Source organism: Nycticebus coucang, chromosome 2 (assembly GCF_027406575.1).
Source record: "Nycticebus coucang isolate mNycCou1 chromosome 2, mNycCou1.pri, whole genome shotgun sequence".
In the NCBI taxonomy this organism is placed as follows: domain Eukaryota; kingdom Metazoa; phylum Chordata; class Mammalia; order Primates; family Lorisidae; genus Nycticebus; species Nycticebus coucang.
The window spans coordinates 146,980,093-146,993,920 of NC_069781.1; the positions used below are offsets into that span (position 1 = coordinate 146,980,093).

A 13,828-nucleotide genomic window follows, 5' to 3' on the forward strand; every position below is an offset into this window, starting at 1 on the left:
AGCCAGGGCCGCCAAACAACAGTGACAACTACAACCAAAAAATAGCCGGGCATTGTGGTGGGTGCCTGTAGTCCCAGCTACTTGGGAGGCTGAAGCAAGAGAATCGCTTGAGCCCAGAAGTTGGAGGTTGCTGTGAGCTGTGATGCCACAGCACTCTACCCAGGGCGACAGCCTGAGGCTCTGTCTCCCCTCCACCCCCCAAAAAAGGTATTGCGGTTTCAAAGAACAAGACAAAAGATTCAGGAATTGTTACAGTTTAGAGGAGACCTAGGACGTCTCACGACAAAATAAAGGGCGAGTGGGAACGTGGATCGGACCCTGGACCACATGCAATTAAGGACATTAGTGAGAAAACTGGCAAAATTTGGGTAAGGTCTACGGAAGAGGGAATAGTAATACCGATTTCCTGGTTTTGACGTTTGAAGGATTATGTAAAATGCTCTCACGGAAAGCTGGGCGAAAGCTACACTGGAACTCCTTGCTATACTGTAGTAACATTTGTGTCGATCTAAAACTAGTTTGAATAAAAAGTTAAAGACATTTCAAGTATGTACACGCGCAAACATCCTTCCAAACACTCAGCAGGTACAGCTAAACGGAGGCGAAGATCACAGCGCGGTGCTGCGCCTCTCTTCGCGCATCTACGGCCGAGCAGCGCGAAGCCGGGGCGTTTGAGCCTGCGGGCGGACCGTACCGCCGGCCGGAAGCGCGGTGCGCGAGCGGCCGTGAGGTCTGGTGGCGGCCGCGGTGGCCGGGGAGGCCGCGCGACGCCGTCTGTCTGTCTCCTTCTGACAGCCCCCAGCGCGAAGGGCGTCGCCATGTCGTCGGTGAGCCCCATACAGATCCCCAGCCGCCTCCCGCTGCTGCTCACCCACGAGGGCGTGCTGCTGCCCGGCTCCACCATGCGCACCAGCGTGGACTCGGCCCGCAACCTTCAGCTGGTGCGGAGCCGCCTGCTCAAGGGCACGTCGCTGCAGAGCACCATCCTGGGCGTCATCCCCAACACGCCCGACCCGGCCAGCGACGCTCAGGACCTGCCGCCGCTGCACAGGTAGGCCGGGCAGCCCCCGGGCCCCGGCGGCTTCTGAGCGCAGAGGTTCGGTTCGGGGCAACCTTTGCGGCTCGGCTCGGCCTCCTCAGGCTCCTCACATGAAAAATGGGGAAGACAATCTGCCCGGTGATCACTACTGAGATCGTGAAGCAGTTTCTAGCACCTGGTGAAATCTCTGTATAGTCACCTGCCGCCGGTCATGATTTGATCTGATCCTCCTCCCTATCTCCTCACCCCCATCCTTGGTCTTTGTCTCCTAGGCCAGTGCTCGTAACTCTCCAGGCCCTTCCTTTCTCCCTGGATAGTTTTTGCCTTTTCTTTCCTTCCCTTTTCCCTCTGTTCCCTTTTCTTCCTCTTTCCGGCTCCCCCTTTCTCCTTTCTGTTATTTTTGTTCTCTGAGACATTCTACTGCACACCTTTCCTCCTTTTCCTTTCCCATTCCTAAACTGCACCACCCCTCCCATTAAGTTTTGGGTGCCTTCTACACTCCCTGCCGCCTTTTTCCTCCTCCTCGTACTTCTGCTCCCCTTCCTAAAGGGGCCTTTCCTACTCCCATTTCTCTTGGCTCCCTTTCTGGAACTTTCCTAGCTTCTCACTTGTGCTCCATCTCTCATATCTCAGCATTTCTTTTCTTAGGCCCCAGGCTTACCACTAGCTTGCCCTACTTGTGAGACGTTTGACCTGCCTCTGTTTTTTTCTTCATCTGTAACTTGGAAACTAACAGCATCCCTCTCTTAGGTGTGTTGTGAAGCTTAACTAGTGTGCATAATTTGCTTTGCGTGCACCATGCTTGATGGATAGTTGTGCTGTCTGCTACAGTATAGTGTGTGTGCTGTAGGGTACTTGAAACATGACTAATCCAAATTGAGATAGTGGAGTGACCAGTTGTCCTGCTTTGCCAGGCCTGCCCTAGCTTTAGCATTCAAAGTCCTATGTCGCAGAAAGCCCGTCAATCCCTGGTTAACCAGGGTGGACTGTTACCCTAAATGTGCTGTAAGGATGCAAATACACAACAGATTTTGGGAAAGCTTAGTATGAACAATGTTTTGTTAATTTTATATAGATTAAATATTGGAATGGTAGTATTTTGACTACTTGAGGTTAAATAAAATACTAAGATTTTACCTGTTTTTTCACTTTACAATGTGGCCACTAAAATTACATATGTGGCTTGCATTATATTTTTGTTGGACAGTGCTGGTGTGCTGTCAACAGATACCTTCAAACCCACCTCTCAAGCCACGGCCTCCTATCCTTAACTACTTGAAGCATTTTTCCAATTTAAAGCTGCTCCTTCCCCTGCAATTATCCTTCATTTTTAAAACAGCCAAATACTGGGCGGCACCTGTGGCTCAGTGAGTAGGGCGCCGGCCCCATATGTTGAGGGTGTAGGGTTTGAACTTGGCCCAGCCAAACTGCAACAACAACAACAAAAATAGCCGGGCTTTGTGGTGGGCGCCTGTAGTCCCAGCTACTCAGGAGGCTGAGGCAAGAGAATCACCTAAGCCCAGGAGCTGGAGGTTGCTGTGAGCTGTGATGCCATGGCACTCTACGGAGGGTGACAAAGTGAGACTCTGTCTCAAAAAAAAAACACCAAAGGGTCAAATACTAATTGGTGGGGGTGGGAGGGTCAGAGGTCAGGGATGATTTGTTTTTGCATGTCCCTGACCCTCCCCTGCATTGATTTGAGACTGTTAAGAGTTTCCTGACTCTGAATGGATTTCATGATGGTTAGGAATGCCTTAGTTTTACTCAAAATGTGTGACTATGCACATTTTTTTGAGGACAGTTTGTAGCTTTAGATTTTCCAATGAAACTACCCTGTTTCCTCGAAAATAAGACCTACTTACAGGAAAGATAAGACATCCCCTGAAAATAAGACCTAGCACATCTTTGGGAACACACCTTAAAATAAGACGCTATCTTATTTTCAGGGAAACAGGGTAGTACCTTTCGTCTCCCCTTCTTTTAAACAGAGAACGCCCCCAAAACAACAACAACAAAAAAAATTCCCACAACAACCTGATGTTCATTCACATAGTAGAAGCCTTGCTTTTCTCAAGCATGGAAAATATTTTAGCTCCAATCTGATCTGCTTTGGTTATTGCCTGAGTGGAGTTAGACACTTTCCAAATTTTGGTACTTTCTAATCAATTGCATTGGATTCCTGTTCTCCAACATATGAACCCTCCCCTTGAACTTCTGCTTATTTTTGCCATAATTGTGGCACTTAGTTGATTGTTGAGGCAAGAATTCTCATGAATACATTTCTTCTATGCTTATATATTGATTACTTATGGGTATGCTGTGAATTTTAAAAGAAGAGTTAGTCATATTTTAATTTTTTTTGTTTGTTTGTTTTTGAGACAGAGTCTTTCATTTTATGACCCATGCTGGAGTGCACGGGCATGATCATACCTCGCTGTACCTTGAATTCCAGGAAGTCCTCCTTCACTTCCCAAAGTGTTGGTATTACAGGTGTGAGCCACTGTACCAGCCTAATTTTATTTATTTATTTATTTATTTTTAATTTTATTTTTTTGAGACACATCCTCAAGCTGTCACCCTGGGTAGAGGGCCATGGCATCCCAGCTGACAGCAACCTCCAACTCCTGGGCTTAAGCCATTCTCTTGCTTCCACCTCTAAAGTAGCTGGGACTCCAGGCGCCTGTCACAACGCCCAGCTATTTTTTTTTTTTTTTTTTTTTTTGGTTGCAGCTGTTATCGTTTGGCAGGCCCGGGGTGGATTTGAACCCGTCAGCCCTGGTGTATGTGGCTGGCGCCTTAGCGGCTTGAGCCACAGGAGCCGAGCACCTAATGTTATTTTTTAATGACAAGAATCTCGCTGTATGCCCAGGCTGGTCTTGAATTCCTGGTCTCAAGTGATTCTCTCATCTCAGCCTCCTCAATAGCTCATTCTACAGGCTTTAACCACTGCCCTGGCTTAGTCATATTTTAAGTTTGACTATTTATTGGTGTTATTCTGGCAAGATCTAGAGGATTTTTTAGTTTCTCTTATGTAAATCCTTTCAAGACAACAGTAACTAAATTCTTTTGCCTGGAAATAATCACCAGTAATCAGATAATGTGTTGTTCATATTGTACCTTTGTTTTAAATGAGTAGCAATGTTAAAATTTAATTGTTCAAATTAGAAATCATACATTGAAAAGTCTTTATAGAATTCTAGCATTATAAGGACCCATCAGACCATCCTAGAAATCCTAGAAATGTTTGCTGCTTTAAAAGTCTGGAAAGATTGTACCATATTCTTTGGTAATAGGTTTCGGGGTCTTTTTCCCTCTAAAATATGGCCTTTAAACACTCTCTACGGGGCAGCGTCTGTGGCTCAAAGGATTAAGGCGCTGGCCCCATATGCGGAAGGTGGTGGGTTCAAACCCAGCCCCGGCCAAAAAAAAAAACAAACCACTCTGTACTGAAAAAGAAAAAAAAGCTTTAATGGTACAAATTTTGAGTTACCCACAAGATTAGTCTGTTTTTAAATACAAATCTATCCTTCCCCAGTTACCTGCTTTCCAGGTGGTGGTTGTGCTCCAGAAGGAAGGTGAGGGGCTCTGCTCTGTCTCTTATTTCCTTTACACCATCCAGGTGACGCTGCCCAGTCTTTATTGAGCAGCAGAAGTAGTTTGCTCCCCTGTGTTCTTTGCCACACACAGGAGCAGGGCCTGTGCCACTTCCTTTGCTGTTTGGAACAGCACAGTCTCTTTCTGTGTGTCAGTGTTCCGGCGTGTTGCCTGACAGGAGCCTTTTATAGGAAGAGCCTCGATTTGCCCTGCAGTATAGAACTTGGCTCCTGTGCTACCTTAGGACACTGTGTATTGCTCTGCTTAACTGAACTGTATTTTTAGTGATTTCTGAGCAACCTATTGTTTTCTTAAGGAAAATGGGTGAGAATTTCACAGTACCTGTACAATACCCTTTCATGCATTTCTTCTTTTTGTTTTTTTAAAGACACCTTTCATGCATTTCTAGATAATCATCCATTGTCCGTCCAGCCTTACAGTCTTTAGTCATTTCCCCACAGTGCCAGTTTTTTCGGTCTTTGTTGGCTTCCTCATCTGCAGAGCCCCAATAGATTTCGCTGGGTTCTTTCTACTAACATGTTAGTGTTGCATATTCAGCAGAGGCACAGTTTCATAATTGGGATTCTTTCCCTGTTCATCACTCCTGTTTGTATCTATTAGACTCCTTTGGCATTCAAGAAATAGTACCTGACACTGTACTAGTAAGAAAATTTTTTTTTTTTTTTTGAGACAGAGCCTCAAGCTGTCGCTTGGGTAGAGTGCCATGGCATCACAGCTCACAGCAACCTCCAACTCCTGGGCTCAAGTGATTCTCCTGCCTCCACCTCCCAAGTAGCTGGGACTACAGGTGCCCGCCACAGTGCCTGGCTATTTTTTGGTTGCAGTCGTCATTGTTGTTTAGTGGGCCAGGCTGGATTTGAACCCACAAGCTCAGGTGTATGTGGCTGGCACCTTAGCCTCTTGGGCCACAGGCACCGCCCTGTACTAGTAAAATTTTAAGGTTTAATCTTTTATATTAGCAAGTATATGATGGATAGCTTACTTAGATTTTCCTAAGTCTTCAGTTACTCTTAAGGAAGGTCTGTTTACAGGTGGCATTTCCTAAACTCAAAAGAGGTGAGAATCAAAAATTCTGTAGCAATAGAAACCTCTTCTGTTGTAGACCTGGGAGCTATCCTAAAACTCTTCTGCTTGTTCTAAATTAGTATTAATCATGATGCTAAATCTTACCAGAAATCAAATACTCAAGAACAGTAGGGTGCCACCAAAGGAGAACTAAAAAGGTATTTCATTGGCTTTTTCTCAGAAATGTATAACTTTTGTTTCCAGAGGTTTAGTAGAAATGCTTCTTTTCATTAAGTGTCATTAAAATGTAAACATTATATGACATTGGATGATTAAGTTCACGAACTCATCCTAGAAAAAGTGCTATATACCTCATTGCTGATTGTCACTATTGGCCACCTGTTGACTGTCACAATATTCAGCAGTGAGATATGTAGCACTTTCTGTAGGGTGAGTTTGTGAACTTAATTGTCAGAACTTGTATGACAACAGCTCTGTGACCATTCCAGAAAGAGTTCCAAAACTGCTTTGAAGGGTGGACTAGGCGCTGGTGTTAGTACATAGCTTCTTAAGGGAAGTAAATTTTGAAGTAATAGCTGTGTTTTTCCAGTGGCTCAGTTATTTAGAAGCCATGTTAATAGGTATTTATTTTTATACTTCTTATAGGTACAAATTTATATTGTTCGTTGTGGTGGGAGGGAGTAAAATTTGCCTTAAAATTTAATTCAGAGGCTGGACGTGGTGGCTCATGCCTGTAATCCCAAGCACTTGGGAGGCCGAAGCAGGTGGATTGCCTGAGCTCACAGTTTTGAGACCAGCCTGAGCCAGAGGGAGACCCCCGACTCTAAAATAGCCGGGCGTTGTGGCTGTGCCTGTAGTCCCAGCTACTTGGGAGACTGAGGCAAGAGAAGCCTAAGCCTAAGAGCTGGAAGTTGCTTTGAGCTGTGATGCCATGGCACTCTACCGAGGTGACAAAGTGAGACTGTCTCTTAAAAAAAAAAAAAAAAAGGATATATTCTAGTCAATTATAAATGATTTCATGTAAAAACCAATTAACGTGTTAAAAACCTTTATATGTGGCCAGGCAATGTGGCTTACACCTATAATTCTAGCACTTTAGGAGGAAGAGGGAGGATTGCTTGAGTTGGAAACCAGCCTGGGCAATGTAGCAAGATCCTGTCCCTATAAAAATGTAGAAAACTTAGCCAGGAGTGGTAGGGTGTACTTGTACACCCAGCTACTGGGAGGCTGAGGTCAGAAATTTGAGGTTGCAGTGAGCTACGATGACACCACTATACTCTAGGCCAGGTAACAGAGCAATACTCACAAAAAATAAATTATAAAACCTTTATTTTGTCTCATTAGAATAAGAGGCATGATATAAATCCAACTCAGTTTGGAACATCTTTTGACAGCAAAAACATTTATCTTAAGTGAAATCTCATTGTTTTGGTATCACCTGTTATCAGTGACATAGTCCAAAGTTATATCTTAATCTGGAGGTTTGGATTTGTCCTCTCTCTTTAGTTTCTCCTTGGTTTCTGTTTTGTAAACCCCTCAGGCCAGCAATCCAGTTTCTTATCTGTACATGTTTCTGTATACAAACAGAACTGAACTTTTTCAGTATTGCGCAAACCTTGGTGAATGTCTGCAATAAATTGTAGTCTGAATTGGTCTATAATGAATTTAGATGTTGCTAACTCTTTCAGGCAGTCTGAGCTGGGAAATGGGAAATAGCATTAACCCACAATTGATTAGAGACAAAGCAGCCACAACAGGAGAAAATCAAAGTAATAGGTAACTGCCTCCTCATTTCAACATTTTAAAGTATGTGGCTTTTTCTCTTCCCCTTTTCCCTCTTTCCCAATTGTTTGGCCTAAGCTATTATTTAAATCATTTTTATTCCTTGTACACATGATGATGACAAACACGGTAAGGAAGGATGGACAAAGACCAAATAAGCCAGGTGGGAGGAAGAAGCCAAAGGCTCTGTGCAGCCCACAGAGGAAATAATTTATGAGGAAGTAATCAAGAATTCCTGTGTATAGAAGTAAGCAAATTCACTGACCAGCTCACGTGCTGTGTGGTGTTTTTTTTGTTTTTTTTCCTTTTTGAGACAGAGTCACTTTGTCGCCCTCAGTAGGGTGCTGTGGCATCACAGCTCACAGCAGCCTCCAACTCTTGGGCTTAAACAATTCTCTTGCCTCAGCCTCCCAAGTAGCTGGGACTACACGCATCTGCCCCAGTGCCAGCTACTTTTAGAGATGGAGTCTCCCTCTGGCTCAGGCTGGTCTCGAACCTGTAAGCTCAGGCAATCCACCCACCTCTGCCTCCCAAGTGCTGGGATTCAGTTGTGAGCTACCACACCTGGCCATAAATACATTTTAAATACTTATAATTTATTCTGGTATAAGATTGCCTGACTCCTAGTTGGCAAATTTAATTTAAGCTATATAATTGTCAGGTACTCTTAACATTCTTATGCCTAAATAATATAAATATTGTATATAAATATATATATAAATATTTAGAAATTCCTACCTAATTTTTAAAGGAGGTGCTGATTATACCCTGTTTCCCCGAAAATAAGATATCCTCCGAAAATAAGACCTACTTACAGGAAAGATAAGACGTCCCCTGAAAATAAGACCTAGCGCATCTTTGGGAGCACACCTTAAAATAAGACACTGTCTTATTTTCGGGGAAACAGGGTAGTTAGATGGTTGGCTTTGCCTTATAGCTGAGGGTAGTGACTAAACAGATCACATATTTAATGCTAAATTGAGAAATTATTTTTTTAAAGCTCTTAGTTTATTGTAATTTGCATCTCCTCCACCATATAACTTTTTTTTTATTGTTGGGGATTCATTGGGGGTACAATAAGCCAAGTTACACTGATTGCATTTGTTAGGTAAAGTCCCTCTTGCAGTTGTGTCTTGCCCCCAAAAGGTGTGGCACATACCAAGGTCCCAACCCCTCCCTCCTTCCCTCTCTCTGCTCTTACCTCCCCCTTCCTGAGAAATTATTTTTTAAACTTTAGATGCTCTTTGCTTTTAAAATGAATTTCTCAGAAAATTCTCAGAAACTTTTCGAAGTGCATTTCTGTTCTGCCATGAATATTTGTAATACTGCTGTTTTTTGTGTTTTCAGGATTGGAACAGCTGCTCTGGCAGTTCAGGTTGTGGGCAGTAACTGGCCCAAACCCCACTACACTTTGCTGATCACAGGCCTGTGCCGTTTCCAGATTGTACAGGTCTTAAAAGAGAAGCCATATCCCATTGCTGAAGTGGAACAGCTGGACCGGCTTGAAGAATTTCCCAGCACCTGCAAAACTAGGGAGGAGCTGGGAGAACTGTCAGAGCAGTTTTACAAATATGCAGTGCAGGTGAGCTGCTTTTATTTTTTCCGTAAGACCCTATTTTATTCGGTTCCTCTGTTGTACTAGGATATGATCAGTCTGTTAGATGGTGAAGTTTTAGGGCAGTGTACATTTAAATGATTAAGTAATACATTTATTCCAGTTTACTTTTGTGTAGGTTGTATCTGAATCATTCCAGCACATATTACCCTACCTTTTCTCAAGTTTTTCCAAAAAAATATTTCTAGAGCTTTCTTTATGACTTCCTATGTCTCCAAATCAGATAATTATTAAACATAAATATTTAAAGCAGAAAATTAAAATACTACACAGAAGCTATTTGTCACTAAAATATCTAGGCATAAGATTATATGTGCTTACTGCTTCAGAGTCAAGATCCAACTGTGCTTGGCGATACTGTTGCTAGTAGCGACAAAAATAATTTTATGGTTGGGGTCACCACAACATGAGGAGCTATATTAAAGGGTTGTGGCGTTAGGAAGGTTGAAAACCACTGCTGTAGAAGGTTAAGCCCATGGGGGGCTAATTTCAAGTATGATTAAAACCATTGGATGCTGAGAGGGAAGCACATATTAGTTGCACATTAAATATTTGACTTCTTAATGCTATGTTTGAGGGTTTTTTGTTTTTTTTTTTTTTGCTAACTCTAGATAGAACAGAAAGCTCCTCTTCCACCCCATTTTGAAATGAAATTTATTATAGAAGTGTATTAATAAGAGGTGGGTTTCTGCTTTTGGTATAATCTAGTGACTATTTATGAGGATCAAATAATGTCTAAATGTCTTAGTTGTAAACACCAATGATCATTGAAAAGCGTGTAAGGCAAGTGTTCTTATGGTATTCCTACCTAAGGTGGCATTTCAAGACACTCACTTCTAGTGTGATGAACATAATAGAAAAAAAAAAAAATAGGAGCTGTACTTCCATGGGGGCTGAAAGAAAGAACTTACTCTGAAGAAAATATCTACAGTTTGAAGCTAGAATAAGTGTGAAAACTGTTCAGGAATAACGGAGGTGGAGGAGATGACACGCCTCCTTCATCCCCAGAGCCGTGCTCCTGGGTCTTCCGTCCTCCTGTCGGAGCTTTAGAGCTCCCTTTGCTTTGCTTTTACTTTTCTCCACTTTGAATATACAGAAACTTTGTAAATGTGTGAAGATTTTATGATGACATTAAAGGAATTTTTAGAGAGAAATAAATCACCGTTAAGTTTTATACCTTCACACATCTTCTGGTCTTGGCCCATATTCAATTTTATATTTTGTTTTCATGTCCATGTCTAATTTTACATACTTTCATACATTTTATAGAGTTAGGAAATCAAAATTTTATCATTTCTCTGTTTAGACCTTAAGATTGCTTTTAATTTAATGCTTCTCTCATCCCTTCTATCTCTGCTTCTACAGCCCTTTTTGATAGACTTCGTTAATAGCCTCCTAAATACCACCACCTAGTTTCTTCTTTCTTTAACAGCTTCTGTTCACTGAGTCTTTCTTTAAAAAGTGGGGGGCATGCCTTTCCCTTGAGTTAAAGACTTTACTGGCTATAGGATAAACCCCAGGTTTATAACATGGACACTCTTTGTGACTTGTCTTAGCTTATCTATCTTGCTCAACTCTGGTTATTACTCCATTTACACATAGCACTAGCCAGTGCGAACATAAAAGAGCTTCCCGTCTTTTTTTTTTTTTTGAGACAGAGCCTCAAGCTATCACTCTGGGTAGAGTGCCGTGGCATCACAGCTCATAGCAACTTCCAACTCCTGGGCTCAAGCGATTCTCCTGCCTCTACCTCCCAAGTAGCTGGGATTACAGGCACCAGCCACAGCACCCGGCTATTTTTTTTTTTTTTGGTTGTAGCCATCATTGTTGGCGGCCCGGGCTAGATTTGAACCCGCCAGCTCAGGTGTATGTGGCTGGCGCCTTAGCCGCTTGAGCCACAGGTTTTTTTTGTTTTTGTTTTTTGAGACAGTCTCACTTTATCGCCCATGGTAGAGTGCCGTGGCATCACACAGCTCACAGCAACCTCCAACTCCTGGGCTTTACCTCAGCCTCCTGAGCAGCTGGGACTACAGGCGCCTACCACAACACCCGGCTATTTTTTTGTTGCAGTTTGGCCCGGGTAGGGTTTGAACCCGCCACCTTCAGTATATGGGGCTTGCGCCCCACCCACTGAGCCACAGGCATCGCCCGTCATCTTGTTTTTTCTTATACTGTGATTCCACTTCCTGTTCTCCTCTGGGAGTGTTTGTCCTTCTCTGAGTTTTTAAATTTAATTCACACTTTACTAGCTCCTGTAGGCTGAGAATTCCTTTCTGTGCCTTCATAGGCACATGCCATTTACTACCATGCTTAGCACACTGTACTGTGAAATGTGTGGGTAATCTTCCCCTACCAAACTCAGCTTTATCCCTGCTTTAGCCATCCTGTGCTGAGCAGTATATTGTGTCTGGTGTACTCAATAAATGTTTGTAATGGGTTTTAACTTATTTTCGTAGGATGAGTTCCTAGTAGAAAGGGTCTTCAAATCTTGTCTACTTATTTGATTAGTTTCATCATAATTATTAATTCCTAAATTTTATATATATGTGTGTATATATTTTTAATTAATTATTTATTTATTTTTGGGACAGAATCTCACTCTGTCACCCTTAGTAGAGTGCTGTGGCATCACAGCTCATAGCAACTTCAAACTCTTGGGCTTAAGTAATTTTCTTGCCTCAGCCTCCCAAGTAGCTGGGACTACAGGTGCCCACCACAGTGCCCGGCTATTTTTTTTTTATTGTTGTAATTGTCATTGTTGCTTTTTAGCTGGCCCAGGCTGGGTTTGAACCTGTCACCCTCAATGGATGTGGCCAGCACCCTACTCACTGAGTTATGGGTGCTGCCCCGAATTACAGTCTTGTTTGTGTGGTTTGATTGTTAACTAACGTGAAATCTTGAGTTGACTAAGTGAGGATTTGTTATATCATTTGTGAATTAGTGTGAACTAAGTTTTGCTGTATTAGCTACCCTGAAATCTCAGTGACATAACAAAGGTGTATTTCTTTTTTTTTTTGAGACAGTCTCACTATGTTGCCCTCAGTAGAGTGCTATGGCATCACAGCTCACAGCAAACTCAAACTCTTGGGCTTAAGCGATTCCTTTGCCTCAGCGTCCCAAGTAGCTAGGACTATAGGAGCCCACCACAATGCCCGGTTATTTTTTGTTGCAGTTGTCATTGTTGTTTAGCTGGCCCGGGCAGGGTTTGAACATGCCAGCCTCGCTGTATGTGGCTGACGTCATGAGCGCTGAGCCGCAAAGGTGTATTTCTTGTTCATACTTTGTGCCTGAAGTCCTGTGTGGCGATGTGCCTCTTACTAGAGGCACGCTGGGATCCAGTCAGATTAGAGATTCTTTTCAAGATATACCGGTGCTTCCACTGAGGCAGGAAGAGGAGACAGGGCAGATCTCCCAGCGGCTTTCAGTCTTCCTGCCCAGAGGGGACTGTCCCTTTTTATGTGTCTCATGGATCAGTGTAAAGCTCACAGCCACACCTACATTCCAAGATCAGAAAGAGCAGTCCAACCCTGTGCTCAGAAGAAAAGGGGGAATCTTTGTCAATAGCCCTAGTGACTGTCACAGTTTCCCTGGAAGAGTTTTTTAAAAATCATTCACAGTCAGTGCTCAGATTCTGGTTTATCCAAAGGTCAAACTAATACTCAGTATTTCAGCTTCTGATTGGCTATCATAATAGCATCAACTATGTTAAATTTTTAGCATCTAACAATTATGATTATGTAAGAGAATGTCCTTGTTAAAAACAAGGGTCATGATGTCTGTAGCTTACTTCCCAGTGTTAAGCAATAGTAGCATGTGTGTGGAGAGGGAGGCAGAGGTGGCTGCGTTGGGGAGCTCAGTCGCTGAGTCTAGTAGGAGAAGGACACACAAGAGTTTGCTGCACTATTCTTGCAAGTTTTCTATACATCTGAATTTTTTTCAAAGGAAAATTAAAAATAAAATAGCACAAATTCACAAAACCTTTTATAAACATTAGTATTAACCACTTTTGTACTATTTTTGCTTTTCATTCTGATTGTCATTTTGAAAGTACTTCTCTGAGGCCTGCAAAAAAATGCCTGGACTGTATTAATGACCTTTCAAAAACAAAGACTGAGACCCAAACATTAAACCTGTTTGGAAATCTGATCTCTGTAATTCACAAATAATGCCAGATTTCATTAAAAAGACTCTTGTTTTTCCTTCTAGTTGGTTGAAATGTTGGATATGTCTGTCCCTGCAGTTGCTAAATTGAGACGTCTTTTAGATAGTCTTCCAAGGGAAGCTTTGCCAGACATTTTGACATCAATTATCCGAACAAGCAACAAAGAGAAGCTCCAGGTACGGTGTTCCTTTCCTGAATGCCATGTTGCTTCATCATTTTTTATTTAGCTCTATATAGGGATAGTTAAACTGACCTTCAAGAAAAAGATAGTGGAGACTCAAAGGAATAGTGAAAAATGTTTGTTCACTTAAGTTGATGTTCAAAAGTAAGTGTTTTACATTTTTGTTTATACTAGCAGCTTTTTTATTATATTTATACCATAAATACTAGTAATTATTCAATTTATGATAAAGGTTAAAAAAAGAATCATTAAAAAGTAAATATTTATATGTGTAAACATACTTTGCCTTATGATCTTCGAAAATGTGGAACCATGACCTTTCTTTTTTTTGAGACAGAGTCTCACTTTGTCACTCTTGGTACAGTGCTGTGGCTCACAACAACCTCAAACTCTTGGGTTTAAGTGATT

General features: G+C 42.3%; 1 protein-coding gene across 2 annotated transcripts in view; it reads left to right on the plus strand.

Annotated features, from left to right (window-relative positions):
• Positions 1–655: 655 nt before the first annotated feature.
• The window catches only part of LONP2 (lon peptidase 2, peroxisomal), a 109,918-nt gene continuing 96,745 nt past the window's right edge, over positions 656–13,828 (plus strand). The window contains exons 1-3 of one of the 2 annotated variants that reach the window (XM_053582108.1): positions 656–1,051; positions 8,810–9,044; positions 13,284–13,415. In XM_053582108.1, the coding sequence (XP_053438083.1) occupies positions 819–1,051; positions 8,810–9,044; positions 13,284–13,415 (600 nt within the window). In that variant the 5' untranslated portion in view covers positions 656–818. The remainder of the gene's footprint in view (positions 1,052–8,809; positions 9,045–13,283; positions 13,416–13,828) is intronic. The other variant, XM_053582109.1, reaches the window with a different exon arrangement.